Raw genomic sequence first — 26,521 nt, 5'->3', positions numbered from 1 at the left:
GGATTGTCGGAATGCGGCTCCTTTCGGACACAAAAGCCTTTCCTCCACTGTCTATTTCTTTCCAGTATTGTTCCTAATGTCCTCTAATGACCGAGGGGAGGGAAGTCCCCAACAAACCGCCAGCCACCAACACCACACAAAGAGATGGAGAGCCTGCGCTGACTGCAGGCAACAAGAAGAGAAAGATTGGAAGCAATCGAGTCGGAGTGGAGAGTAATGTGCTCCCTCTCCCTCCCCCATGCTCTGCGACAGTGCGTCCCTCTCGCAGCAGTTCAAATTTGAGGTCACCCATTCAGTGCCATTTTGAGAACGGAGCCATCTGAGGTGCGGCCTTTGAAAATGATGGTCCGCGTGCTGTGGAGCGGGCGGGGCTAAACTAGGGCGGCAGCCAGGGCCGGGCTTGGAGATACGCCCTCGGGCGGGGCGGGGCGCTCGCTGGGCTCGACTAGCTGGGCTAGCCGCCCCCCGCGTGACGGGTCGACGGAGCCCTGTAAACTCCAGGACGACAAAGGTAGGACGCCTGCAGTAGTAGCACGCCACACGGCCTCAACGGGGCCCTCCGCCTCCGCCAACCAGGAGAGCCGCGGACGGGAAACGGGACGCAAGTAGCGGTGCGGGGATACGGACAGGACCCCCCCCCCCCTCACCTGGGGGTGCACGTGCAATTGCACGAGCACAGCTGATGTATGAACGGTGCTGCTGAAAGGAAGCAGATAACAAATCAGCGACACTCACCTCTCTCGGTACAAAAGGCATATCCGTTCCTTGGGCACTCTCAGCTTCTTGGAAGCCATTTTCTTGAGGGTATCCACACTTTCCAACTGGTCGACTTGCAGCGTAAACTGGCCACCCGTGGTCATCGCCACTGTGACCGTGATCGCATTGATGGCGGGGTGGCTGTGGCAGCCACACCCCGAGGAGGGGGAGGAGGACGCAGACGACGGCGACGTGGCCGCGGCCGTCGCGTTGGTCCCCGCGCCGGCGGCAGCCCCCGTCCCGGATCCTGGACCGTGGGCCGTCCCCGGGCTGGGGCCATGGCTGCTGCCGGGCCCCGGCTCGCTGCTCGGGCTGGGCGCGGACGCTCCGGCGCCGGCACCTGCCCCTCCGGGCCCGGGGCCCCCGGCCATCCCCCCGGCGCTATTCCCATCCATGGGATCAATCCTGGGGCGATGGAGGGCGGCAGGGCAGGCAAGGCGACGTGCCCCGCGAGCAGAGCTGGTCGGCGAAACGGGCACACGCAATCACAGGGGATACAGTCACAAAGCGGTGAGGAGGAGAATCGGCACGAAACGGTACGGCATCGATGGTACGGCGCGCTGCGGACCGGCGGTATGCGGTCGCCTCCACCTCCCAGCCCCGACTGACGTGACGGCACGGTCGGTGACGGGACGGTGGCGCGCGGCACGCCACGGCACGGGCCGGGCGTCTGGCGGGACTCCCCCCACCGCGACGGGTCGCCGTCCTGTGTACAGGACTCTAGGCTTTGGCTCGAGCCGTTCATCCCCATTTACAGAGAGCCGTGGAGGGGTTGCCTCTCCTAAGAGAGTTTGCGCAGCTCTATGTTCAAAATGGCGTGCAAGTTCTCTGGGAGTGTGTTCGCAATGGAGTGAAAACAACGAGGGCATATGTGTCAACTTATTTGGAAATGAAATAGAAGTCTTATGCATTCTGCGAACCTTTCTGTGTGAAGTCTTGGTAGCTGCTAATTATTGGGCACCTCCCGAACACGTAAGTGCACATCTCATGATCAATGTTTACCTTTTGCTTTCACACTCTATGCAGCCGTACTTCTTTAATTTAACTAAACGTCTTTTATATTTGCTTATTCACAAGCTTTTATTCAGATGTCTCAACGCGGTTTCAATTATACTTTCTTGTTGAGTTATTTTACCCTCTTGAAAGGAGTGTGAAATTGCTGCATGACTGATCACCTCCTGATCCCCTGTTCCTATCTGTCAAGTATGATAATAACTTTCAGACAGTCTAGGCCTGTACAATTACCTGACAGACCGATTTAAATTTTTTGATCTTTTCCTAATATTGTTTAGTTGCTTTTCTACCTTTTATCTAGGAGTTTTGTAATAACCTCTGTGTTCATTCAATGTGATGTAGTGTTGAAATAAAATATTTTATGTTGCAGATTTACTTTCAAGTGTTGTCAGTTATCATGAACTCTTGGGCTGTAAGTCTTAGTGACAAAGCATGGGATTTTGATGAAAATGAATCCTGTGATGTAGTTTTTATAGATGGACCTCCAAACCAGAGGCAAATGTGTTTCATTGCTCCGGGTGCTTCTGATAATCAACATTTAGACCATGGTGTAGCTCCAACTTCATCAGGATCAAAAACAAATGATGGTAATTTCATTATAAAATTATTTATTTTCCAGAGTATTTGCTATTTTCTCTTGATTTTGTCTTGCATGCTTCAGAGTTTGGAGAGATATGGGTGCCTCCGCCCAAAAAGGATGATGCACCTGAAGATCTCGATGGCCCTCCTCTGAGGAAGCTATTTGTGGGAAACCTGCCTTACAGGGTGAGTTACCTTCGTTGGTCATATATTTAACTTTATAGTATTTTCAAATGGATCAAGATTTTACGAGAATTTTTTTAAATGTAGGTTACAGACTCTAAACTTAAAGCATTTTTTACTAAATTTGGAAAAGTTATCAATGCTCATGTTAAACGAGAGCCAACCAAGAGACGACATGCATTTTATGGATTTGTGACGTTTCACAGACCAGAAGATGCTCGAAAGTAAGTGATGGTTGATGGCCCAATGCAAATGAAAAGTTGCCAGCATACTGAAACTGTTTCTCATAAACCATTACTTTTTTTTTCTGAACTACAGTGCCTTAAAGGCCACCCCCAAAGAACTGTCTTTGTTTGGGTACCAGTTATGTGTTAACAAGGCAGACAGAGTTCATCAACCAATTGAACTCTCTGATGGTACAGTGCAATGGTTGCCCGGCAAACGCTTTTACAAAGAAAGTGGAGAACCTGTATGTGATAAACTAGTAAGTTCAGCATTCAATGTTCTCTGTTAACTCATTCTGAGTTTTGAACTTTTAAAATATTAATTTCTTAAATATTTTAGAAAAGAACCCGCATTGACCACCAATCCAACATGATCATGGGAGAGTCTGAAGATATGGATATTGATGAATACCGAGAAGGAGAATTTTCTCCATTTTCAACCTTGAATGATGACTGTCTGCTTCATATTTTTTCTTTTCTCTCTCTCACTGATCGTGTTCGTATTGAAAGAGGTAAGTAGTCTAGTTTTTATGAAAAATATTTATCTATCTACCACCTATTTATTGCTAGTTTTTTTGTATCTGTAACTCTCATGGGCATTCTCTGTTGCTTGATACTCATTTCTGGTACACTGATCTTCATTCTTGTGTATTACAGTGTGCAAGCGATGGCAGTTTGTTGCTCGAAGTATGTGGCGCCGTATGCATTCTCTTGATATGCAACAGCTTGCTCTACCACCACACCATCTGCACAGTATGGGGGTCTTAAAAAGTATACTGATGCGTTGTGGTGACAGCCTCTCTTTTCTTTCCTTGGCGATATATGCTCATAGTCGTCACAGACGGAGCAAGTTTCTTCCAATAGTTGGTAATATTAATGGATGAAAATAGTTCTGTAAATTTTTTGAAGTATTTTAACTGCAGTGATAGTAATTATACTTTAAAACTATTTTCCAGGATCACTTTGCCCTAACCTTCAGGAATTAGATGCCACAGGAGTAAGACTTAACAAATTTGGTCTTCAAAGACTGGGTAGTGGCTGCACAAAACTTCGAAAACTCAATCTGAATTGTGAGCTTATACCAACCAATATACTATTCATATGGACCATTTAACAACACTGAAATTAATTTTTTGAATTTTTTGTAGATTGCTCTGGTGTTGATGAACGCTTCCTTGAAAATCTTCTTAAAATATTACCTGAATTAGAAAGCCTAAGTATTGCACAGTGGGGAGAATTAACAGGACAAGCTTTAAATAAACTTCCTCCAGAAACAATGAGAGAATTAAATCTCAATGCCTGCAGTAACTTAAGACCAAATGAACTTCTAACAGTAAGTATTTATAAAGAAAATTACAGAGAAAGAAAATGTTTGTACTCTAACTATACTTGAGCTTTTCTATCTCCTCTAAGGCTGTGAAAAGGCTCCCTCTGCTGGAAAGTTTATCGCTGACATCATGTATAAGTCTTTCAAATCAGCATGTAAAGACTTTATTTGAATCAGTTCCCCAACTTCGGTCTCTTAATATGGCACAGTATTTTCCAAGGCTCAAGTACGCCTCATTAGAATCAATAGGCATGCTAAGCAATCTCCGGTGTCTGAATCTTGAGCTGAATGACCTTTTGACTGACAGAGGAATAGAGACCATAGTTGATGGTTGCAGGGAACTTGAAAGTCTTAATATAACAGGTTTGTTTGGGTTGTATTTAAATACTTGACCAATTAATCATGTAAGTCAAAGCTATTTTCTCTATCTTGGTGTAAAAATATTTCCACAGGTTGTAGAGCATATGCCCCAGAGCATTGTGTAACTACTAAAGGCATAACACTTCTAGCAAAATTGCCTTGCTTGCGAGAGTTAAAAATGAGCTATCTTGCTGACATTAATGATGGAGCTCTAACGGTCCTTGCTCAGAATGGTACACTACAAAAGTTGGAATGCCGAGGATGTCCATCACTTAAAGGGGATGGATTCTTAAGGTGTGTTTTCTGGAAGCGTTTATGCCACTGCCACTATGTAGCGTTCAATAGCCATTCTTTTAACAAGCTCTGTTTCTTAATTAATATTATTCTTTGTAGGATTATATCTCTTTGTCCTGATCTGGAACTCTGTGATGTTAGTGGTTGTGATCATGTGAAAATTTCAATTGTCAAGACAGCAATAACAGCCGTAAAATTGCGCAATAACAATATATTTCTGCGCCTTGTTGTGGGTGGTAAGTTGTATTCCATTTCAATCCTTGAAAATTTTGTCTATCTCTTCTTTTTATTGTACTATTGTAAATTTAGTTTCAGTATGTCAGAAATAATATTTAAGTTGTCTGTTTAGGAACTGGAATTATGTGGGAGCAACTTGATTCCTGCAAACAAGATATTCCTCCACATCTAAATGTTGAACTTGTTGATTTATCAGTACCCCACCTTCGTCCTGATTTTGTTGATGGAATATATTTTGATAATTTTTCTGATTACTCTGATGGAGCAGATGATGATTTGGATATATACGATGAAATCTGTGATGACCTTGGTAAGTCACATATTTTATTTTCTTCCTCTTGCACTTGCTTACACATGAAAGATTCCGTTCTGTTCACACAATTTCTGAACAGAAATTTCTCTTTTCACTTTTCTGTTTTTTAGTTTCAGTTTTTTAGTTGTTTCTTTTTATTTTTCAGAGGGCTTTTGATATGAATGTTTTTAAAAAAGTACAAGTAAACATGTGCTGACAGTCTGATACCTTGGGACAGTTTCCCTTCCCTTTAATCCTGGAAAATTTAAGTAAATATCTTATTTATTTCTCCCTTCAAGCCACACCTTCAATGTAAAATTGACCAAGCTGTTTGTAGACCAAGAGAAAGGAACATATTTTTTTAAAAATCTAATTTACCTTATGTATGTGTAATTGTTGCCCTTGGCAATGTTTTACTTTATCCCAACCTTGTCTGAAGATTTTGACAAATTATCAACGCTCTTCATTTGGCATTTTGCTTGGCTCTTTTGACAGGGCCAGACGAGGATGAAGATGATGACATGCAAGTACCATCACCAACACCTAGTTCTTAGTCGTAGCTTATGTAGGAGTCTGCAATTAGGTACTAATCATCCAAGTTATTATACAAGTTTTGGTTGGAGATTGTCATTTTGTTTCTGTTTTTATTCTGTCATTTGTGTAATTTTTACATAATTTACTTTTACACCCTCTGATTCTTTGGCAGTTCCAAATTACAGTAAGCTAAGCAGTATTTACTGAAACCAAAACCTCCAAGGGTAGGCTCACCCAGACCTGCCTGTACTGTAATACATAAACTCTTTCATCCTGAGAATATATATTAATTTTGTAACAGATTTTGTTAATGTACATATGTGTATATTTTGTAACTATTAATCATGTACAAAAAAATGCTTTAAAAGCATTTTGTTTAACTAAGTGTTTTCCTGTTTTATATGTATATAAACTACATAATTTTAATTCAAAGTTTTCACAAAGGTATTTATGTGTGAATGTGCAATTATTGGATCATGTGCTATGAACTATAAGTGATGTGTCCTTCAGTTTTCCACAAACAATGAACTTTAAATTCTACTCTAAGAGTAGCTGCAGCACATATATTTGAAATGCATTATAGCATTACCAAATTTGTATTATCTTCTTTCTGTTACTCTATTTTGATGTGTCAACTCTCGCTAAAGCTCTTCAGCAAATTGAAAAGTTTTGGAACGTTGTATTAAGTGGATTAATGCTGTAAATGTTTGGGATTTTTTTTACGCGTAATATGACTAATTTGTGTACCAAATCGCGACGCTGTAAGCTGAGAAACATTTTAGCACGAGTTTACAGTACTTTAAATGGTTTAAGTATTGTCAGACCCAGAATGTGCTCCTAGTTTAGAAGAAGCTGTAGTATTTGATGAAAAATGGAAAAAAGTGTTGAAACTTGTGGATTTTTTGTCTTAAAACAAATATTTGAGTGGCATGAATTGTATTCTGAATTTTAAATCTTCTTCTTTGTGATTAAACTTGTGTGGTTAGGTTAGCCTTCAATCAAAATTTGTGTGTTTACACACACTCTAGTTTACTTTGCTGCGTATATTATTATTAGGTCTTCCTTGTTAATTCCTTGTTAGTAAGGTTAGTGGATTGAAATTGTTCAATGTTAATGATGCTGATTCATATTGGTGCCATACAATTGACTGATAACCATGAATTTTGTTGATAGGTTTATGCAACGCTTGACTAGTTCACACTAATTCACATAAACAGGGAAGCTATAAGTTGTTAAGATTTCGTTTCTTATGAATCTGAATTTGTTTCTAGAGCTGTCTAGAATTGTTTATTTTGGAACTGATGTTTGTTTGGTGCTGCAGAACTGTAAATATTGTCTGTGGTTGGTCTGTACTTGGACGATACACATAATTTTGTATGCCTTCATATTTGATCATCTCTTTTTATCTTAATCTTTATGCTTCTCATTAACACTAAAAAGTCCATTTTCTGTCAACTGCCACTAAGGAATCATCCAACTGTGATTTTCTCCACTGTGTTCATGAGCTCAGGAGACATTTTCTCTTAACTTAAATTTTATACCTTGTTAAATGTGGAACTGAATGTCTGGAAACACCACTGAACATGTGTTTAAAAAGAGTCTATTGAAACCTCAGGCTTTGTTACCTTGTAAATTTTTGACTCGCTTTGCACAAAGAGTTTTGTATCTCACATACCTGTTCAGTCCAAAATGTTTGAGACAATTAATCTTTTAATTAATTCTGATTTTAATATTGGGCATATGCTTTTCATGTAGTTGTCCCTCAAAACGGGTAACTGAATTTCGAGGATAGTAATCTAAATTAATATTTTGGTGTGGACTGTCAAGAAGATAGATAATTGGTGTTTCCAACGTGATAAGAAAAGGAACGTGGTATATCAGGCACCAAAGTCACGTTCCTTTATTCTGAGAGCATTGATCTCGTTACATTTTATTATTATTTTTAGATGTCTTGTTGGTGTCCTTTTTATTACTGGCTGATTTAGTGTTAGGATGTGAACTATACTGTTCAACTGCGTTTGTGCGATTTATCATAATGCCGAGAAGCGTAAATAAAAGTTATGTAAAATACATAGTAGATTCCTCAACGCTCAACCGCATTCATCCCCGAGAATCACAACAACGAGTCGTGTTACACGACAAACTGGCAGCTCACTCAGTCTTCAGCGGAAGGTCCTCCTCCTCTGGGTTCATAGCAGATAGCAGAAGTGAGTTTAGTTGCCGCTTTCTGAACATTTCGCGCCATAGGCCGAGCGTGACTGGAATTGTTATCGCAGGCTACCCAACAAAACACTGCTCACGCTGGGCTCAGCGTACGTTGTGGGGTAACGTCCTCGTCCTCCCTCCCTCTCTTTCCTTTGACAAAGCGCTGTTACCTCGTGTCGCCCGGTGAGCAGACGGAGACGGTGTCACGCTGGGCTGGTCTACGCGTGCCATTGGCACGTCAACGGCAGCCTAAGACAAAAAACACAAAACTGGGGACAAGAACAACGCGGATCGGATTGTCGGAATGCGGCTCCTTTCGGACACAAAAGCCTTTCCTCCACTGTCTATTTCTTTCCAGTATTGTTCCTAATGTCCTCTAATGACCGAGAGGAGGGAAGTCCCCAACAAACCGCCAGCCACCAACACCACACAAAGAGATGGAGAGCCTGCGCTGACTGCAGGCAACAAGAAGAGAAAGATTGGAAGCAATCGAGTCGGAGTGGAGAGTAATGTGCTAACTCTGCCTTTCCAGCAAACTCGACAGAAACTTCACGAGCCATGGATTTCCGCCTACAGAAATTAGACATAAGTCCATGGCATGTCACACCTGCTTTGACAAGGAATCACGAATTCGTCAGTCCACGTCCTACACGTATGTGCGTTGAACGCGCCCACCCTGCCGATCAAGTGGCGCGGCGATAGTCCACCGAGCACCTGGCTGCACGCGGCGCTGCTGAACAACGCCGAAAAAGTGCACTGCGTATAAACGGCGGACGCGACGCGTAGGCACAGCTCGTTTGTAAGTACGACCGTAGGACATCCAGTCGCGGCAAGACTAATCCCGGCCGGAGGGAGGCGGGAAGGGAAAGCCACCCGACGCGGGCGCGTGGCGAGGTGGCGCGGCTATAAAGGCGCCCAACTTCACACTACGCTGAACTCCATTTCCCGCCGCCGTCGCATCGACACCATGACGACAGCGCTCGCGATGTCCAAGGTGGGTACCCCCAGAGAGCACGGAGCAGATAGTCCGGGCGGCTGGACCCCTGCGAACCGTAGGGTAGGCCGCCCGCCTAGCCCCGCTGTACTGCATGGTGGGATTTTGCCTGACTACCAGGCGTTTGTCTTACACCTGCCAGCCGTTGAGCCCCCGCCGAGCTCGGCTGGACTGCACGATAGGACTTGGCGCATCTTTTACCCTACCTGCCGAAGAGTGGACCCGCCACCGACGAGCTCGGCTGTCCTGCATAGTAGAACTTTGCGTACCTGCTAGTCGTAGGGTAGACCGCCCGCCGAACTCAGCAGTACTGCATAGCAGGACTTTGCCTACCTACCAGGCGAGCGTCTTGCCCCTTGTGCGCGCTGTTTCACCATGTCTGTCTGCTCTCAGCTGGCCGCCGGCGCGGTGCTGGTGGTGCTGGGCGTGGTTCTGCTGGAGCCCGCGTCGGCGCGCCCCTGGCCGCAGCCCTACCCTCTGCCGCGGCGCTACGTCGCCGTGCCCCTGGACGACGTGGAGCTCATCAGGCAGGTCCGCCAGGCGCACCTTCCGCGCGGCCACCACGGCGGCAGACACCGCCACCGGGAGCCCCAGCCGCAGGCCTCCTCGTACGAGGCCGATGGCGATCACGACGGATTCGCCCCGGACTCTGACCAAGCTAGGAACAGGTTCGAACGGCAGTCTGGTGGGGGCGGGGGCGACGACCACGAGTACGTGGACTACGGCGCGCACACTGGACACCACGGCGCGTTCGGGTGGTACGCGGACTTCCCCGTCGTCAGCAAGGGCCATCGATGAAGACGTGGCCTGCTGCTAGTCTAAATTATTAACGACCAAAAATTGTATTTCAGATTTGATGCCATTATGACAAATCTGTGTATGTGGGAGGGGGAAGGGGGGACGATTCGTTCCCTGTCTGTTTGCTTTAAGTGTCTTTAAATCATTAGGTCAAAAAGATACGGGCTAATATGGCATGGCATATGTTTATTACAAACGTCTGATTTATATGGTTAAAAAGTAACAAAAATGATAACATGAGACGATAATGATAATGTATTCTTAGTACTACATGAAAATTCGAATCAGTACTGTGTCGTTTCAACGTCGATTCCAGTATTTCGACATCGTTTGGATGTGGATAAAGGACATGTTAGCCAATTGACCAGCATCATGCATAAAACTCAGTCATAGAGATGTGACATAAATATGATAAATCAACACACTGGTCACAACTGATACATGATCACATGGCAATCAACATATTAATCCTACTGATCCTCATTCAAAAAATGCAACTTTTTCTTGTTTTATTTCCTGTTTATGTCACACATTGAACATTTTTCCTGCTAGTTTGGCACGGTCTTCATTGTTTCTTTGACGAATCATGTCTTCTAGAATCTTCAATTCTTGACTTACTGATTTTTCTAGCTTGGAATTGAGTTTTACCAATTTTTCAAAGTCTGATCGTGCTTCTGTAGGATTCCATGCACCCATGTGTGCTTTAGCTCTTCGAAACAAGGCTTTTTCATTTTCTGTGAATAATAATTACAAATTTGGTGCAAATTAGTAGCAAATGATATGGCTTCAGTTCTTCAATTTTGCTTTCTTACCTGGATGAACACTTAAAACAGTTGAACAGTGTTCTATGACAGGGTAATACTCTCCCTGCTTTAGTTTACACTGACTCAAGTTTAAAAGAAGAGGCATCTTAAATTCTTGAAGTTCTAACCATTCAGTGTCATGAGGCTTCTCCCTAGAAATACAAAAATTGGGCTTTGTAAATTTGGGGAAAATGATAAGTAAGAAAGCTGTAATAGAATTCAATTCCACATACTTTAACATGAGCTGTTCAATGAATCCAAGAGCAAGTGTGTAACTTTCACAGGCCTCTTTATACTTTCCCTCTCTATAAAAGCTATTACCTTCCTCTCTTAGCTTAGGGATATGATCTAGTTTCTCTTGTTCTGACATTTGCCAAGATTCTTTCTTATATTCGTCAGGTGCTTCAACTTTCAGTAATTCTAAAAGTAAAAAAGTAAAAAAAAACAAAGAAAAATATTAATTTAGCCATTCTAAATTTTGTCAACATGTTGATTCATAGTTTTCCATTCAAAAATGTAAAATAGAAGAACTAACCAATAATAAATTCAAGATCTGCTGGATTTTTAACTAACTTATTGAGATCCTCATACCCTAGACCTTCATTTTGCAAAGTAACTCCGCAACAGTGATGCCTTTTGGCGTCTGGTGGTTTACCCATATCTCTCAGGGCTTTGGCAACAAATGGGTATGAGAGAACCAACTGTAAAAAAAAATCAATCACAATAAAACATGATAAAAGATTTACCAACAACATTCAAAAGTTAATATTATACATGACTTACACTTTTGTCAACTGTAAAAGATGAAACTTCATGCAAACTCATCAACTGCACTACCGTCTCCCACACCTCTAGTTTAAACTTTTTACCAAGAATCAACTCCATCGGTTTACCCATTTTACGACTGTCATCAAGAACTGTTCCATCTTCATCAGTCAGTTTTGTAATAAAATGAAAAGCAAGCTGGGCAGAGAAAATTTTTTGATTAAAAGTTATAAGACTGTAATCAAACAAACCTATGTTTCAAATGAAAACAGATTTGTCATGTAAATATAAAAGCTTACTTTACAGCCAGGCTTGAAATCCACTTTTTCACTGCCAGCATGTAAAATTTTCTTCTTGATCGGAGGTTCAGACATGGTAAAATAAGGACTAAGTCTTTCGTCAGGAAATAATTATTATAAAATAACCTCCACAGACAGGAAAAGAGCGAAAGAAATTTGTTGATTTAAAAAACTTTAAAATGTAACACAGTAAAATGTATCAAACCAGAAACAAAATGCGCAAAATGAATCTGATCGAGAAAGTAAAGGGTTAAGCAGCTGTGCTAGCAGACAACAAATAACAAAAACAAACAAAATGTCGCCTGAGCTTCCCGACTTCAGGCAGGAACGCAGTCGTTTTGTTTGGTTTCAGTTGGATCGGAGAAATCTGGAACATTAACATCTAACGAACCCAATATTCAGTTATCGATATGAGACCTGACAAACTGAAAGTTTTATAGTAATTTTTCGAATTTCTCTATATTGGCTCCATGTGCAAAGGGAAAGGCTCCCTGCCGAAACTGACCTTTCTCTCCCCCTCCCCCCCCCCTCACCTTTTCCACCCTTCCTTAAGGGGATGGAGATGTAGAGTAGTGCATGAATGAATTTTGTGTTTCTTAGTTCACTGGATTAAGTTTTTAGAAGAGCACGTTAATTGCGAATTCAACCCGGTATATCGTTTTGAGCTATGGCACAGAGGGGAACGAATGTGTTTCTTGGCTTTGACGACGAGGTTATCTCTGAAAAATACAAAAGCCAGGTTAACTTTTCGACCAACAAGCTGGGAGGGAAACCTGTAAGTTGTTTGGTGAAGAGATTGACAGTACCTATATTTTATTTTCCTGAATAATTTTCAGGTCGTTTAAATTTTTTGAATCATGAAAGTTGATGGTTCCTTCTTTGCTTTATATTCCGAAACCTTTGTGCTCATGAGCAGTCAGCTGTTCCCACTTCTCACCATTAACTGTTTTTTTATTTTTCAGGACTGGCCTATTGATGGTGTTACCTCACCGCTTTGCAAGCTTTGTGGCCTTCCTCCTCCCCTCATTTTGCAAATTTATGCCCCACTCGAAAATTCTCCATATCATCGGACACTATACCTTTTTGGGTGCCTCAGCCCTAACTGTTGGAATCAGAATGAAAGGTTTGCAAACGTTTTCTGTCTGAAACATATTAATGAGTTATGACACCTCATCTTATCTGTATCCTTTTTGTCAGCTGGATTTGTCTCCGCAGCCAAGTATTGGACAATTGCTCTAAGGAACAGGCCTCTAAAACAACATCTTCAGCTACTGTTGCATTGAGTGCCTCTGATTGGTGTGCAGATGCTGACGATTGGGATGAAGATGTAGAAAATGGGAACCTTGTTGCTGCGCCTGAAAGAAATGATTTATCTGATGGCGAATGTGATCATAGTTACAACACCTGCACTACCAGTGGTTCTCCTGATTCAGCTGATGATGTAGATGATGTCCTTGATGTTGATGGTCAATCCACTGTATGTTTCAAGTACTTTCAAACAGCTTGATAATACTCTCTTTTATTTACAAAAACAATCATTTACTTATTTATGCTTAATTTTACAGGTTTCTCTTAGTACCCAACTGGGTAAAATGCGAATGGATGCAGTTTCTCAAAGGGATGCTAATTTTAATGCATCATGGAACAAAGGACGACTTGAAGGTGCTCGAGCAAATGCACATTCTCCCCAGGCATCTGCTGAAATTGAGGGTGATGAGAGTGAACTGGTATGCATCATAACATCTGCTGATAGTTTTTCCTGTTTTCTACTTTTGTATTGTGTACTATTTCTGTACCCTTTTTTACAGGTGTCTATCGACACTCCAACTGGACCTCAGTTAGACCTTCATGCTTTACTTAAAGAGTCTGCTCCATTACCGAAGGACATAAGAAATGCACAATTTACACCTTTTTTTATATGTGTTACAGAAGAAGACTCAAAGAGGTATTATCTTAAAATCATTTTGACTATTTCCAATTCAATTACAAATACGCTCACATGGTAAAAATATATTCTAAAACTTTTAGGCGCGAAACTGAAGTTTCAAGTCATGTGCGTTTACTTTTGGCTGAGTACCAACAAAATCAAGGACAAGCCTTTGAGTCTGATGCACAGGAAGCTGTTAGTGGCTGTGCTGGAGGTGATGTAGAAAAGTATGAACAGTCAATTCCTGCACACGGAGATATTCTGTTTCATCGGTTTCTGCAACATATACAACAAGCTCCTGGTCAAATTCTGAGGTAAATTCCACAAAACTGGTTGTGGAGTGTTTTTACATTACACTTTTTACCATATCATATCTCTTGTAAATTATCAGTTTTGATTTGTTCATTTTCTTGATCTAGGTACTGTCGAGAAGGAGGTGTTCCCCTTCCTATTGCCCCACTGGCGGATATTCCATCTACATGCTCATATTGCCAAGGAGAAATGATTTTTGAACTTCAGGTGCTTCCTTCGATCATTCCCAAGCTTAGACTACAAGTAAGTCGTGGTTAGAAAGTGTTAAATCAAATTTATGGCCTCTTACATTAAAAAATGTTTGTTATCTATTACCTTTTAGGTTCAGGGTGGAGGAGATATTTATGGAAGTCACATTGAGTTTGGAACTGTTTTAATTTGGACTTGTCGCCAAAGTTGTTGGGCTGTTGGTGATAATGTTCGAGAAGAAAAAGTAGTTGTGCAAGCGGAAAGGTTTTAGTGCAGATCTCAATATGTAGGAATTCTAAGGCATTTAAGGCATCTATCTTAACTAGGTATGCATTACTTTGTAATGGCTGTGTAAAAAAACAAAAGAAAAGCCTGTGTTTCACTTACAGATTTTTTCAGGCATTATACACATTCCTATATGTTTCAATACTTTTGTTTTATGTATATGTACTCTAAACTCTATGAAGTAGAGTAGTTCAAAATGAAGGATATGTGACGAATTCCTGTTTACTTATTACCTGAAGTATGTCGGAAACATACTGACTATGCATTCATTTCTTAAGAGCATTTTTCCATTTTTGAAGGATACCTCTCTTTAGAATGGCCGCTGTCCAAATGATCTTTACTGCCATGAAATGGCTCTATCGTTGGCGCATATTACTTAACAATTAATAAACATTTGGCAGATGCAGATTTTCTTTAACATCCATTAATTAAATTTTGCTTTAACTGTTTTGTAGTTTGACGCATTACTTTTTTTTTGTACCATACCATAGATTCCATTGTTTTACTTAGGTTTACTTGCAATTTATGCTGTTTGCAGTAGTGTGTCTTACTCCTGCAAACAATATTTTAAATCACAGCAGTGTATTGTGATCTTCAGTCCAGCTGTCTTCTTTTTTCATGTTAGCTGTAAATGATGATTTTCTGAATCATGTTTTGTCCTTTGGCCAGTTAACCCTGTGCTTTTGTTTTCTAGTCAAGCATTTAGCTGTTCAGGGAAAATAGTACAATTGTTCTCATTTATAATAATAATAATGTTCTTGTCTTAAAACAGTTAAGAAATAATCTTTTCTCAGTTGTGGACCTTTTTTTGTTTGAGAGGAACCTTGACTTCATTGCCATTGTGTGAGTTAGTCTCTCACTTTAACTGTGATATATGTGACAAATGACAGAATTATTTCATTGTGGCTATTCCCTGTGAGTTGTATTACCATCAATGGTTTCATCACACTGTTGTATTGGGGAATCAAAGGAATACCTATTTATTAAAAAAGAAAAGAAAAAGGTTGTGCCACAAGACTTTAAATAAACCTAGTTTTGTGGTGTGATAGCCAAGTTCTGTTCTATATGTGGTGAAATGGAAATGCTGTGCATTTATGGAAAACTATCTGTGCTGTTGATAAATGTTAATTAATTATTTGTGTTTTACTGATACTTCCTGATGGATGAACTTTGATGGAGGTGTTACTTTGTATCTGAAGGCTCAGCTAGTTTCAGGTACTGTGATTTTATCTAAAAGCTGACAGTGAGAGACTTGGAAATTCTTTGATGGTTCCTCTGATTGAGTACAAACACTCTCTTTGAAATTTGATATGCAAAGTACATGGTGTCTATTCCGTTACCAGTAGAAATCCAAGGCAAATATGTAGTCGTCTATTATATACCTAAATGCTGGATTAGTTTTTATGCTGATTGACAAGTCATAACTCTTTATGTAATTAAATAGTTTGAAATTATAAAACTGTGTTAATTATCTTTGTTCTACCTTATCCTCTGACTGTAAATGTTAACCATTTTACTGTCTAAAGTAAGTGTTACAGTGACCTATACCTTGACATGTTTATTGTCATGGTAGTACATGAACGCTATTCTTTTGTTTCCCTGCAGAAGAACAAAATCGATGTTGAAATAAAGATTATTACCTTACCAATGCAATATGGTGTATGTCAATACTCATCAACAATCACCAGTTCTTCATAATCTTCTTTTAACATCAATGATGTATCTCAATTCTTTGTGTATCAATTTAAAAGGGTGTCACAAACTGATTGGTGTCACTAAATCCGTGACATTTCAGATAGATAGGAAAAATAGGAATTCAATACAAAGTAAGCATTTTGTTGGGTACAAAGTGTAATCACAATTAAAAAACAATCAAATTTATTTAGAGAGAAGAACACCCTCCTGTCTCTGTTTAACTGCAACATATGAGTTAACAAGGTGTTACATCAAGATCACATGCAACGTGCCATGAAATTGAACAATACCAGAGACCTTAAAAATTAACAAGGAATTTATCCTTCAGGAGAAGTATAAAGGCATATAAATTATGCTAACAGGCTGCATGACAAGGTCAGCTTGTGAATTACAAGTATTTCTCAGTACAAGACTCGCAGAGTCATTCATTCAGCATGATTTGAGAAAAGAATAAAATGTGGCCAATTAGCTAATCCAGTTTTCAGTTTAAAAAACAACTCATATACAAATGAGATATGTATGCATAGAATGAAAGCAAACCTAGATGGTAGTGCAACTGAAATACAGATCTCCAAATCCACACCAATTACTAAAACAATGAAAATTCGTAGGATTCCTTCAATTTAGAGGAAGAAATAAAAATCTCCGAGCATGTGTAGTTATCATGCACTGAACAATTTAAAAAAATATTAATTCTAAAAGACCTAACTCAGAGAGCAGATAACAAATCCTATTATCTCTAATATCACATTAAGTGCAAGGATGAGATTTGTACATTATACATGTACATGTGTGTACACACCTTAAGTACATGAGGAACACAGGTGGGGAAACTATCTCTCTCTCCCACCAACTAGGTCATTTTGAATAAATAAACATTAAGATGGCATATTTCATACAATTAAGTCATGATCAAAATAAGTTAAAAGATAGTTAAATTTCATACACAACAAAAAAAACAATAGGAAACTTAGCATAAAAAAACTTTTTGAACACGAAAGATCCTTTGTTTTGAAAATTGAGAAACTCATACAAATAGTAAAATGACTATTGAGAGGTATTGTGGTAGTTGCTACCAAAGTTACCAGATCTTCCAAACTGACGTCCAGACCCAATAGGAGAATTCAAAAAACTATTTTGAGGATTACCCCTAACAGGTCTTCCACTTTTAGAAGGAGATTGGGAATTTGAAGACGTAGGGTTTGACACATTTCCCTGCAGTTGAGAGAAACGGTGAGCAGGCTTGGTATGAGAAAGTTTCTCCCATAATTTGCAAAGTTGAGATGCAACATGTGGTTCTACTTCCTGCAAAAGAGAGAGAGAGAGAGCGATGATGAATGTATGGAGAAAATAAGTACTTAGTCACACTTAACCAATAGCTCTTACCTGGCCATCACGGCTTGTTTGAATATTGCGGTTCTCATTGTAAGGATTCATAATATTCCGTGTGGCATGGAAAGGAATATCACCATACTTCAGCCACTTTATTGGTAAAGGTGAACAAAGATTGGGGCCTGCCATATCTTGCACATGAACTTTACCACTATCTCTTACATCACTAACATCACTAACCAGGCTTGCAACTCCTTGGAAATTTCCACTTCCATGAATGCTGAAAATTAACATAACTGCAAATCCCTCCTATAACAAAGTAAAAAAAACAAAAAAAAAACAAAAAAAAAACACGTTACAATTATATTATTAATAATTCAGATAAATGTCAAGAAAACTCAAATGAAGAATTCCTTTACCCGAAACACTGTTATCAATTTATTTTCAGTGGTCGCTGTAAAAGCCCACACATTTTCTCTTAAAGAGGCATTAATGGCTCTGGGATTACCTGCTTTGATAATAAAGTACCGAGCCCCTACAGAAATCAGATATATATTAGCAAAAAAAAAAATTATTTCAGGGCATAAAATTCAACATATAATCAAATAGGTATTACCACATACCTTTTTTAGAGGATTCCACCTCCGGAAAGGAAAAGTCTTGCTGTATCATTGAATCATCTGCCGAACTAGAACTATGACCTAATAACACAGAAAAATTTGTCAATGATACATATAAATAAAATAGATTAACTAGTACAATCATTGGAGAAAAAGGATAACAGAGGACTTACCACTTTCTGAACCATATTTCCTATTCATTCGTCTGGAATTTTGAAAAAAGCGCTGACTGTGATTTGAATTTTCAGATGAAACAGAGTCAGTATCATTTGTGTCTTGCCGCCTTCCACCTACTAAAAAATAGGGGAACAAAGAATAATTTTCACAAAGTTAAAAGAGAAACGCAAGTTAAGAGAGTAACATTAAAGTAGTTTATTGTAGCATGAATTTCCTACCAGAAGACTGAAAGTCAATGTTAACAGGTCTTGGGCGTTGTCCTATGCCATCAGGTTGCTGTAGGCCTATTTTCTTTTCCTCAGATGAGAGAATTTGAACAACAGCTTGAATTACAGCATCATCTGCCTAGAAGTGAAAAACATCATCCAAATAAAATAAAACTGAAAGGAGAGATCAGGACTGAAAAAGTTCATATTTCTTACAAATAACTTACAGGATTCCAGTTTTTTGAAGGATTTCGCATTCGACGAAGGAAAGTTGCACTCCACTTTTGACGCAATTGGAAAGCAAGATGGGCAGCTTCCGAGTCAACACAGAAATTAATCCATTCATCAAGTTTTAACATGCTATCATAGTCATTGTGTTCCTCCCATTCTGAATCACTTTGATATTGATTAATGCTTCCTTCCACTGGAAATGAGATTTACTAATTACTTTGCTGCACCAAAATAATGAGAAAGACGGAGTACTGTTTGTTTTGTTTTACTTACACTCACTGGATGATAAGGCATCTGATGGAAGTCGCAAAGGTCCAGCGAAGAGAGCAATTGTGATTGGAGAAATAATGGTACACATACGGATCTGACACAACTTCCCAGTTCGATTCATTTCTTCATACACAATCCAGTCTGTAGGAAGTTTTTCAGAGACTTTTCCCTCTCTTGGATCTAAATCTCGTAATGTAGAGGATGGATGTACTACCACAAGGGCTTCTTTCCTACAAAAAAAATATAAGAATGAAATTGTTTTTAAATCTTAGCAATATTACAATGTTGGATGAAACATCAACATCAAAAAACTTACATAGTTCGCAATTGCATAGCCTCTCTGTCAACGCGAGCTATATTTGGATAGAAACCAGCTGTGAGAGCAGCTTTCACAACAGCCCAGTTTTCGGCATTGGTGTTCAAATCCCTGATATCACCCCCTCCTTTGGCTCTAACAAAACCAGAAGCACGTAATTGACCAAGCAACTGAGCCCTCAAGCTCATTACTTGCTCCATTGTAGCTGACGAGATATAATTTTTCTGACAAAATGATACTTCGCGGCCACTGGAACGGGATGACTGCCATGCCTGAAATTTATACTCGATATAGTACTTTGAAAAAATTTGTTATCATTGAAGTTCTCCTTGATAACTTCTTGATCTTGTGCACGTAAGATGAGTAGATCAAAAACTAATAGTAATAGGTACCTGGAAGGCTCTTAACATAGCCATGTGATCACTGAATGTTCCAGCAGAAAAATGTCTACGAGACAACCGGGCAGCACTTCTGAGACTTGGGTTGGTTGGAAGAACAAATGGATCCCTAGGAGGACAAGATTTAATTTAAAGAATGAGCTACCTTGTACTGTCAGAGCTACGACACGAAAGTGTTACAGGTTTGTCTATCCAGGGGACCACGGCAACTTACAGGTAGGGTGAATCGAGTAGGCAAACCCACAAACTGCTGTGTCGTAGCCCTAACAACTAGTACATACATTATATAATATATAATTTGTAAAACTTACTTGTAAGCTAAGGTACAGACAATTGTTAGAACTGGATCTAAACACTTCAATAGAATTGCATTTAACAACATCTTTCCAAGACGAGGTTCGATGGGCAAATCCAGAAGATGATGTCCCAATTCAGTTAAATCTTCCCATGGATCAAGGGCATCAATAGTCTAAAATTTCAAGTCAGAGAAAATTAATAAGGCTGTGGTTGCTGGGGTCAAGAGGTCGAAAATTGGTCATAACCACTGACCTTTAACAGATGAACAGCATTTCTGGTCACTAGAAATGGTGGTGGTTCCATGGCTTTGGCAAGAAAATCTGCAATTGCTGTATTTGGTGGAGCTAAAAGTTTTGTGTGTAGGCATAGTTCCTGTCAATAATTGAGAACTCCAAATTACTTGGTGTAATAAAACTTGAACATTATCGAAAGTAAAATAATAACAATGTTGTACCTGTAACGGTAGTCTCAGAATTTCAGGAGTTTGATGATGTTGTAGGGATCGGTACCGTATTTTGGAAAACATGTGATAGCAAAGCCCAGGACGAGTTCTTCCAGCACGCCCTTTGCGCTGTTTAGCACATGCCTGTGATATCCATTCATTTCTTAAAGAACTAACACCTGAGATGGCATCAAACGATTTCTGACACAAGAGGCAAGAAACAAATACATAATTAGAAGTGAAAAACAATAAAGAGCACCTGATTTCCAACACTGAATATGTCTGACATACCTCTTTCACTTTTCCCGAGTCTATCACATAAACTACATCATCAATTGTAACACTGGTTTCAGCAATATTTGTGGACAGTATAATTTTTCTTGTATTGGCTGGAGCAGGTAGGAATACTCTCTTTTGATCACTAGTCTGAAATTAGATCCTATACTTAAGAATAATGTAATATTGATAATATTATGAAAGATTGTGAATAGTTGAATGTTAGACCTGCATATTTGAGTGAAGTGTGTACAAAGAAAACTTGCTCGCCTGAGAAAATTTGTCTCTTTCATCATTGATTCGATCTCGCAATGTTGTGATGACATCATAGCCCGGTAAAAATACCAAGATAGCTCCTGCAATCGAATTTTTACAACTCTCTCAAATAAAAGGAATACTGTTCCCAATTTCAATAAACCAAACTAAGAATTTGGACAAACCTTTATCAGACCGACAATGCAAGTGGTAGATCAGAGCAAGGCACAGCTTAATATCTATCTCATCATCGTTGAAGCTGTGATGATACATTTCAAGTAACTGATGATCTCTAATAGCAAGTTCTTGAGATTTTGCATTAAACACATCCAGTGGCATTTCGGGCATGGTTTCATTTACACTACTTAGAACATGCAGGAAAAACAATGACACATCAGCAAAAGACACAACATAAACAAAGGTAAGTCAAACAAATCATATTCAGACAGTAAAAGCATACCTGGAGTCTTTAAGAAGTTGTGCTATTTGATGGTGACCGTTATTCATGGCCCAGTCAAGGGCGGTCCAACCATTGCCTGACTTTATACTTGTGCTTGCTTTAAGTTTTAGTAAATGTGTGGTCATGTCCATTTCACCTCGACCAGCAGCTACCATAAGAGGAGTTGCCAAATGTGTTGAGTGCTAAGCGCAAATGTATGGTTTAGATCTAATATTTATGAAGCAATTACAAGAGAGGGATGTGTTAAAAATGAAAGAATGTAAACTTACCTGATAGTCAACAGGAACATTTTCTGTTTGAATGAAATAAAGAATTTGGGGAAACGATTCTTCCGCACCATTTTTCCATACTTCATCGATGCAATTATCCATTTGCTCTATCATCCAAGGATCTAATGCCTGGAATTGAATTGGACATTTGTATGATTTGGTTTGAAATTTAATCACTAAAAAGTGAAACAAGAGGAATACCAACCTCTTTTTGCTCCTCGGAAGTTGAGGACTCCAGAGAAAGATCAGGCTTTGAATCATAGTCCTCTTTAATTTCTTGGTTGCTGCTAGCAGCACGAGTCCAGTTTTCAAATTCTGTTCTTTGAATGTTGTTTTGACCTAGCTCTTTCTTTAATTGAGGAATGTCACTATTTAAATAGCCAGTTCTGGAAAATAAGAAGCAACAATAACACTTCAGTGCTGAATATATTTAACAAAAATGAAATGAAATAAAAACCAGAAGAAAGAACGGCGCCGACGAGCACCTCAAATAAAAGAGTGTAGTAAGTATCACACAACTTACATTTTCAAAACATCCTCCAAAAAATATTCCTGTACCTCAAATTGACGTCCAGGAACTGTAAATTTTATGATAAATTAAAATTTGGGGAGAAAATGGTTTTAAAAAAGGAAATAATAGGAAAACAAAACAGCAGAAGTAAATAAAGATGTGTCATGGTAACAATACCTGTAATCACAGGGCAATCACCAAAATATTTGGTGAATACACTTATGTCCATCGTTGCAGACATTAGGATGAGTCGTAAATTTTTGTATTTCAAAAGAGCATCTTTAAGGGTAATTAGAAGGAAGTCAGAAAAACGATCACGCTCATGAACTTCATCCACAATAATGTGAGTGAGAGTGGAAAGTATAGCATCACCACCCATTAATGTTCTTAATAACACTCCATTGGTGCAATATGTTAATACTGTTTTTGGTGAGACTCTAAAATAACAAAATATTTGTCAATTTTTGAGGAAAGTATCAGATCTAAAATATGTCTCACTCATCAAATGGCTGTATTACCTGCTTTCAAGACGTATCTGATAGCCAACTGATTGCCCTAATATTTCATTTCTTTCATAAGAAACTCTTTCACTCACAGATACAGCTGAAATACGTCTAGGCTCTGTACACACAATACGGCAGGGTTTCCTATAGTTTTGACAATGTTCCAAGATAAACTGTGGAACCTGTCAAAATAGCAGCAAACACAGAAGATAAGTAAAGATTCCATAACTTGAACATTTTTCAGCACATACATTTATGAAAGCTTGCTTACTTGAGTTGTCTTCCCTGATCCTGTTTCGCCAGCAATGAGAACTGTTTGGTTGTTTGAAATGGTGCGAACTATATTGTCCTGCATTTCCCAAATGGGAAGACTTTTTCTAAATGGGAGTAATTCAGGATTGTAGTTAGCTGAAGGGACTTGGGGTACACCACTACTCAATCGGCCCATAGCTCGTCCTATCTCTTTCACTAAATGAAAAGTGTCAATTGTTAGAAAAGTCAACAGAAAACGTGACCAAGACAACAAATATTTACCACAAATACCTTCTGCATTCAAAATTGCTCGCTCTCTGTCACGTTCAAGTTGAGGCATTAAGTCTTGTCGCTCTTTGGCATTGAGTGGACACTCCACAAGTAATGTTTTAATAAGTAAGCGAGAGTTAGGGCAGAGATCAAAAGCAGGATCAGCTTGAACAATGCTTGAACCTTCCCTCTTATATACTGTTACAGCTCTATTAACTCCATTTTTGCTGTAAGTTCCAAGGTTTGTAAAAGTCATTTATTAAGTCATGCAAGAGTAATATCTCCTCATATTTAATACTAATAGCAGCTGTTCCTTACCCTCTGCTTTTGGACCGCAACCCATATTCCTTGGCCATATTATGAATGTATGCTCTTTCCTCAGCAAAGAGAGATGAGGGAAATTCACACTCTAGAATACAGTTACACTTGTAGTACTCACAAAAACATAAAACATACAAAAAAGTAGTTAAATCATAACACAAACCAGTTGCAGAAGGATCCTCAAGAAACTTTTTTAGCTGCAGCTTTACAGCAATGCGAACCTCTTCACCAATGTTGCCGGCCTTCTGACCTCTCCGATTGGTTGGCTTCTTTCGTGGCATGTTGAATGGTCAATGTACTAACACAGACAAGGCACAAAACTTACTTTACATTATTTGAACAGAAACTTTTAAATTGTCTTCACAATAGAAAACATTGAACAAAATCCACCAGGAAGTGAAAGACAGTAACCTCATCACATAGGAAAATTCAGTTCAAGTATATAGACAGAACCCTACACCATGAAAATGCATCTCAAGAAAGTGATTGAGTCATATAACACAAACAAGAAAAGCTTGTTTTAACTGGTCAAAACTGAAAAGGAAAACCTGTTACCTGCTTGGTCTTAATAGTCCTTTTCTCAATATCGTCTTCAATCAAAAACTATGACAGCAGCCAACACTGTCGTCAACGACGTTAACAACCACAGTCAAATGGGATTCATGCTTGCTTACGAACACTGTCGCTGTCCTTTTCTAACTGAAAATCACAATATACATTTAAAAACTAAGCACAAATGACAGGGAACGCGAAGGGGAAGGGGGAGGGAAAAGGAGGGGGGGCAGGTAGGGTTAAGCACGATTAAGGAAGAAGTAATGGGAGAGTGGTTCGAGCAAAAACTCACTGAATTCACAAGAATATTGTGAACGCAATGCCGTTCTTGAATTTTTGGTTTAGCCTTACTTTCTTTCACCTTTTGTCCTTTCAAAGCCTTAAAATTTTCACCGCCTTCTGTAACTTCTTCAGATTCAGATTCTTCATTGGCAGATCAACATCCGGTTCTGTCGGTTGTGTTGTTTTGTTTCCGGTGAGAGCAGACGCGCCGCTCTGTTGCTGTTGCTGTTGAGTACCCAACACGATGTAGAAAGACCTCTCTCTACATCGTGGTACCCAACCCATCAGTACCTTGAGTCAGTACCCATCATTTATGAGTAGGCCCGTATATGGTCACTCAAACATATTATTATTTTGTGAAAATGTATTTATTGCATTTCTATATTTCCAAAGTGCCCGTTCAGTGCACTAGAAACTCGGACGTCGGCGCGGCGGTTCGAATCCGAATTTTTCTCTGGCCTTAAAATTCCGAGTGGACTTCAAACCAGCCACGCCGCCATATCACCAGGTCGACCAGGTCTCTCTCGTCGTGCTCCTACGGCGCCCACTAATTTGTAGAACTCAGCCAGAAATGAAAGTCGATTCGACGTCGAAACAACGATGTAGAAATGGACGTGAACTCAACTTTCATTTCTGGTGGTGAAGGGACGTGACAGCCGAGGTCCCCGGCCCAAGTAGCAAAATCGAGCAAACTGCATTTTAAATGTTCTGCCTTTAAGGCGCATTTTAGGTGCGTCCACGCGCATGTTATGCGCATTTTAGGCGCGTTAGACGGAACATAAAATGCAGTTTTAGTGCAGTTCTGCTACCTGGGGGATGTGTTCTCCCGTGTACGTTCGGCGACGCTGACACCAAAAAGAGTGTGACTTCACTGAAAAAAGTGTGCTATTTCTACTTGGGGGTCGACTAGAATTTATAATACACGGCCCCCCTTTCTCAGATTCATACGATCATTCTGCAAATTACGAGAGGTAGGCGCCTGCGAGACTCAAGGTAGGCCTCCACGCAGTACACACAAGCACTACAGGCGAGATGTTGCCTACCTAGAGGGCGCTGAGACCTTGTATTAGGACGGACGCACTTTTTGGCAATGTTCAAACCACAATGAAGGGCGGTAATTGAAATTAAAGAACTAGTTTATCCATTAACAAAAATTAATTTACGTCTCCCTCGTTTTAAATTACAGCCAGCTAGCAACAGAATCATTCATGCCAAGGACCATATGGCAATGCATGCTTCCGTTCGGATCAATATTGCTGATATAGACACAGTGACAGGCATCATGCTTGACACATTCTATAGGTATACCATGGCATTTTAGCTTAGGTTCTATTTTCTACAATAATTTAATTGAATTACTGCATCATTTTAATTAATTATCTTTATTTTCTTACAAACTTTACACACGTTTTGTTTAAATTTACTTACATTGAGAATCACATCACAGGATTTGAGCCTACACTTCGATTTGGAAGTCGTCCACCTGCAAGGGTAGGTGGAAGGCATCAACTTAAAACATGCAGCAATATGCAGAGCCTCTGTTGTACATCATTTTAGTGGAACAAAATGTCTTACTTTATCAGAGTTAAAAGGGGGTGTAGGTTGATCCATTGACAAAAGAATTTGTTCCATTTTTACAGAGATGTGTGCAATTGCATATTTTTACAATTCTGTCCTAACTGTTGATTTTTGAACCCACAAAGAGCAGAATCAGCAGGAAGAGGAAATGATATTTTCCTACTCCAACCTCTAGACAAGAGCTGCTGAGATGAGGGGTGCTAATGTTAGCCGTGATTGTGGCTTGGATGTTGGTCTTCTTTTTTGTACCGTCATCTGCGACAACGCTGCTGGCCACAACTTCAGGCTGGGGGCCAGGCTGTATGGAGTTGGGTGCAGCGACCTTCCCCAGTTCGGGACCGCCACACATGTGGTCCTGTGGACAGACAGCAGACAGGTAGTGTTTCACGTTTCACAGCGACACGATGTGCGGAGGAAACGGTGTGGAGCGGGAACGCGCAATGAGTGACACGCACCTTTATCCTGGGCGGCGCCGTGTAGTTGTCCTTGCCCGAACGGCAGCGCTCGGCGAAGTCGACGAGGCAGGCGATGTAGGCGATGGCGTGCGGGATGTAGGTCTGGTCCATGGAGCCGCCGAGGAGCGCGGCCGCCAGCGGCCCCTGGGAGTACACGGGGACGTCCTCGCCGCCGT

The 26,521-nt window shown here is 40.1% G+C and overlaps 7 protein-coding genes across 10 annotated transcripts in view; 3 read left to right on the top strand and 4 right to left on the bottom strand.

Moving 5' to 3' along the window:
* LOC113208854 (midnolin) overlaps window positions 1-1,385 on the bottom strand; it is a 59,942-nt gene extending 58,557 nt beyond the window's left edge. Inside the window, exon 1 of the mRNA XM_052266818.1 lies at window positions 736-1,385. Coding sequence (XP_052122778.1) covers window positions 736-1,151 — 416 coding nt within the window. The 5' untranslated portion in view covers window positions 1,152-1,385. The remainder of the gene's footprint in view (window positions 1-735) is intronic.
* Window positions 1,386-1,530: 145 nt separating this feature from the next.
* Window positions 1,531-7,870, top strand: LOC113212818 (uncharacterized). The gene is made up of 14 exons (XM_026431646.2): window positions 1,531-1,728; window positions 2,141-2,357; window positions 2,432-2,535; window positions 2,620-2,756; window positions 2,851-3,016; window positions 3,097-3,268; window positions 3,414-3,623; window positions 3,713-3,826; window positions 3,905-4,089; window positions 4,170-4,446; window positions 4,536-4,737; window positions 4,837-4,973; window positions 5,087-5,284; window positions 5,762-7,870. The coding sequence occupies exons 2-14, from the start codon at window positions 2,168-2,170 to the stop codon at window positions 5,818-5,820; spliced, it is 2,151 nt and encodes a 716-aa protein (XP_026287431.1). The 5' UTR covers window positions 1,531-1,728; window positions 2,141-2,167; the 3' UTR covers window positions 5,821-7,870.
* An 80-nt stretch (window positions 7,871-7,950) lies between these two features.
* LOC113212814 (uncharacterized) lies at window positions 7,951-9,904 on the top strand. The gene is made up of 2 exons (XM_026431642.2): window positions 7,951-8,999; window positions 9,393-9,904. The coding sequence occupies exons 1-2, from the start codon at window positions 8,973-8,975 to the stop codon at window positions 9,795-9,797; spliced, it is 432 nt and encodes a 143-aa protein (XP_026287427.1). The 5' UTR covers window positions 7,951-8,972; the 3' UTR covers window positions 9,798-9,904.
* A 62-nt stretch (window positions 9,905-9,966) lies between these two features.
* On the bottom strand, window positions 9,967-11,959 carry LOC113212813 (AH receptor-interacting protein). The gene is made up of 6 exons (XM_026431641.2): window positions 11,665-11,959; window positions 11,384-11,563; window positions 11,136-11,301; window positions 10,834-11,020; window positions 10,610-10,752; window positions 9,967-10,531 (listed from the first exon to the last, which is right to left on the bottom strand). The coding sequence occupies exons 1-6, from the start codon at window positions 11,737-11,739 to the stop codon at window positions 10,323-10,325; spliced, it is 960 nt and encodes a 319-aa protein (XP_026287426.1). The 5' UTR covers window positions 11,740-11,959; the 3' UTR covers window positions 9,967-10,322.
* Window positions 11,960-12,193: 234 nt separating this feature from the next.
* Window positions 12,194-16,030, top strand: LOC113212812 (programmed cell death protein 2-like). Its single transcript, XM_026431639.2, has 8 exons — window positions 12,194-12,439; window positions 12,627-12,787; window positions 12,862-13,141; window positions 13,230-13,391; window positions 13,473-13,609; window positions 13,693-13,905; window positions 14,011-14,146; window positions 14,226-16,030. Exons 1-8 carry the CDS (start codon window positions 12,332-12,334, stop codon window positions 14,361-14,363), a joined length of 1,335 nt encoding a protein of 444 aa, XP_026287424.1. The 5' UTR covers window positions 12,194-12,331; the 3' UTR covers window positions 14,364-16,030.
* Window positions 16,031-16,208: 178 nt separating this feature from the next.
* LOC113212815 (3'-5' RNA helicase YTHDC2) lies at window positions 16,209-24,505 on the bottom strand. 4 transcript variants are annotated; one of them, XM_052266814.1, is made up of 28 exons: window positions 24,382-24,505; window positions 24,034-24,177; window positions 23,642-23,776; window positions 23,476-23,566; window positions 23,179-23,384; window positions 22,907-23,103; window positions 22,651-22,817; window positions 22,310-22,569; window positions 22,145-22,199; window positions 21,827-22,007; window positions 21,622-21,750; window positions 21,353-21,534; window positions 21,078-21,256; window positions 20,866-20,993; window positions 20,653-20,787; window positions 20,374-20,562; window positions 20,172-20,291; window positions 19,934-20,091; window positions 19,617-19,731; window positions 19,225-19,496; window positions 18,912-19,138; window positions 18,635-18,831; window positions 18,420-18,546; window positions 18,198-18,317; window positions 18,028-18,105; window positions 17,824-17,939; window positions 17,459-17,713; window positions 16,209-17,377 (listed from the first exon to the last, which is right to left on the bottom strand). In XM_052266814.1, exons 3-28 carry the CDS (start codon window positions 23,757-23,759, stop codon window positions 17,120-17,122), a joined length of 4,260 nt encoding a protein of 1,419 aa, XP_052122774.1. In that variant the 5' UTR covers window positions 23,760-23,776; window positions 24,034-24,177; window positions 24,382-24,505; the 3' UTR covers window positions 16,209-17,119. The 4 variants fall into 4 exon arrangements, with proteins under 4 accessions (XP_052122774.1, XP_052122775.1, XP_026287428.1 ...); XM_052266815.1 differs by having other exon boundaries at window positions 24,392-24,483; XM_026431643.2 differs by having other exon boundaries at window positions 24,323-24,439.
* Window positions 24,506-25,667: 1,162 nt separating this feature from the next.
* LOC127749287 (uncharacterized) lies at window positions 25,668-26,521 on the bottom strand (the record flags this gene model as incomplete). Its single annotated transcript, XM_052266822.1, is given in 2 exon segments — window positions 25,668-26,245; window positions 26,346-26,521. Coding segments are annotated over 2 exon segments (434 nt in total), but the record flags the coding sequence as incomplete, so codon positions are not given.

The sequence above is a fragment of the Frankliniella occidentalis genome, unplaced genomic scaffold (assembly GCF_000697945.3).
Source record: "Frankliniella occidentalis isolate FOCC.00 unplaced genomic scaffold, Focc_3.1 Scaffold43, whole genome shotgun sequence".
NCBI classification, from domain to species: domain Eukaryota; kingdom Metazoa; phylum Arthropoda; class Insecta; order Thysanoptera; family Thripidae; genus Frankliniella; species Frankliniella occidentalis.
Note: the sequence above shows the minus strand (reverse complement) of the source record. Positions and strands in the feature narration are given on the sequence as shown.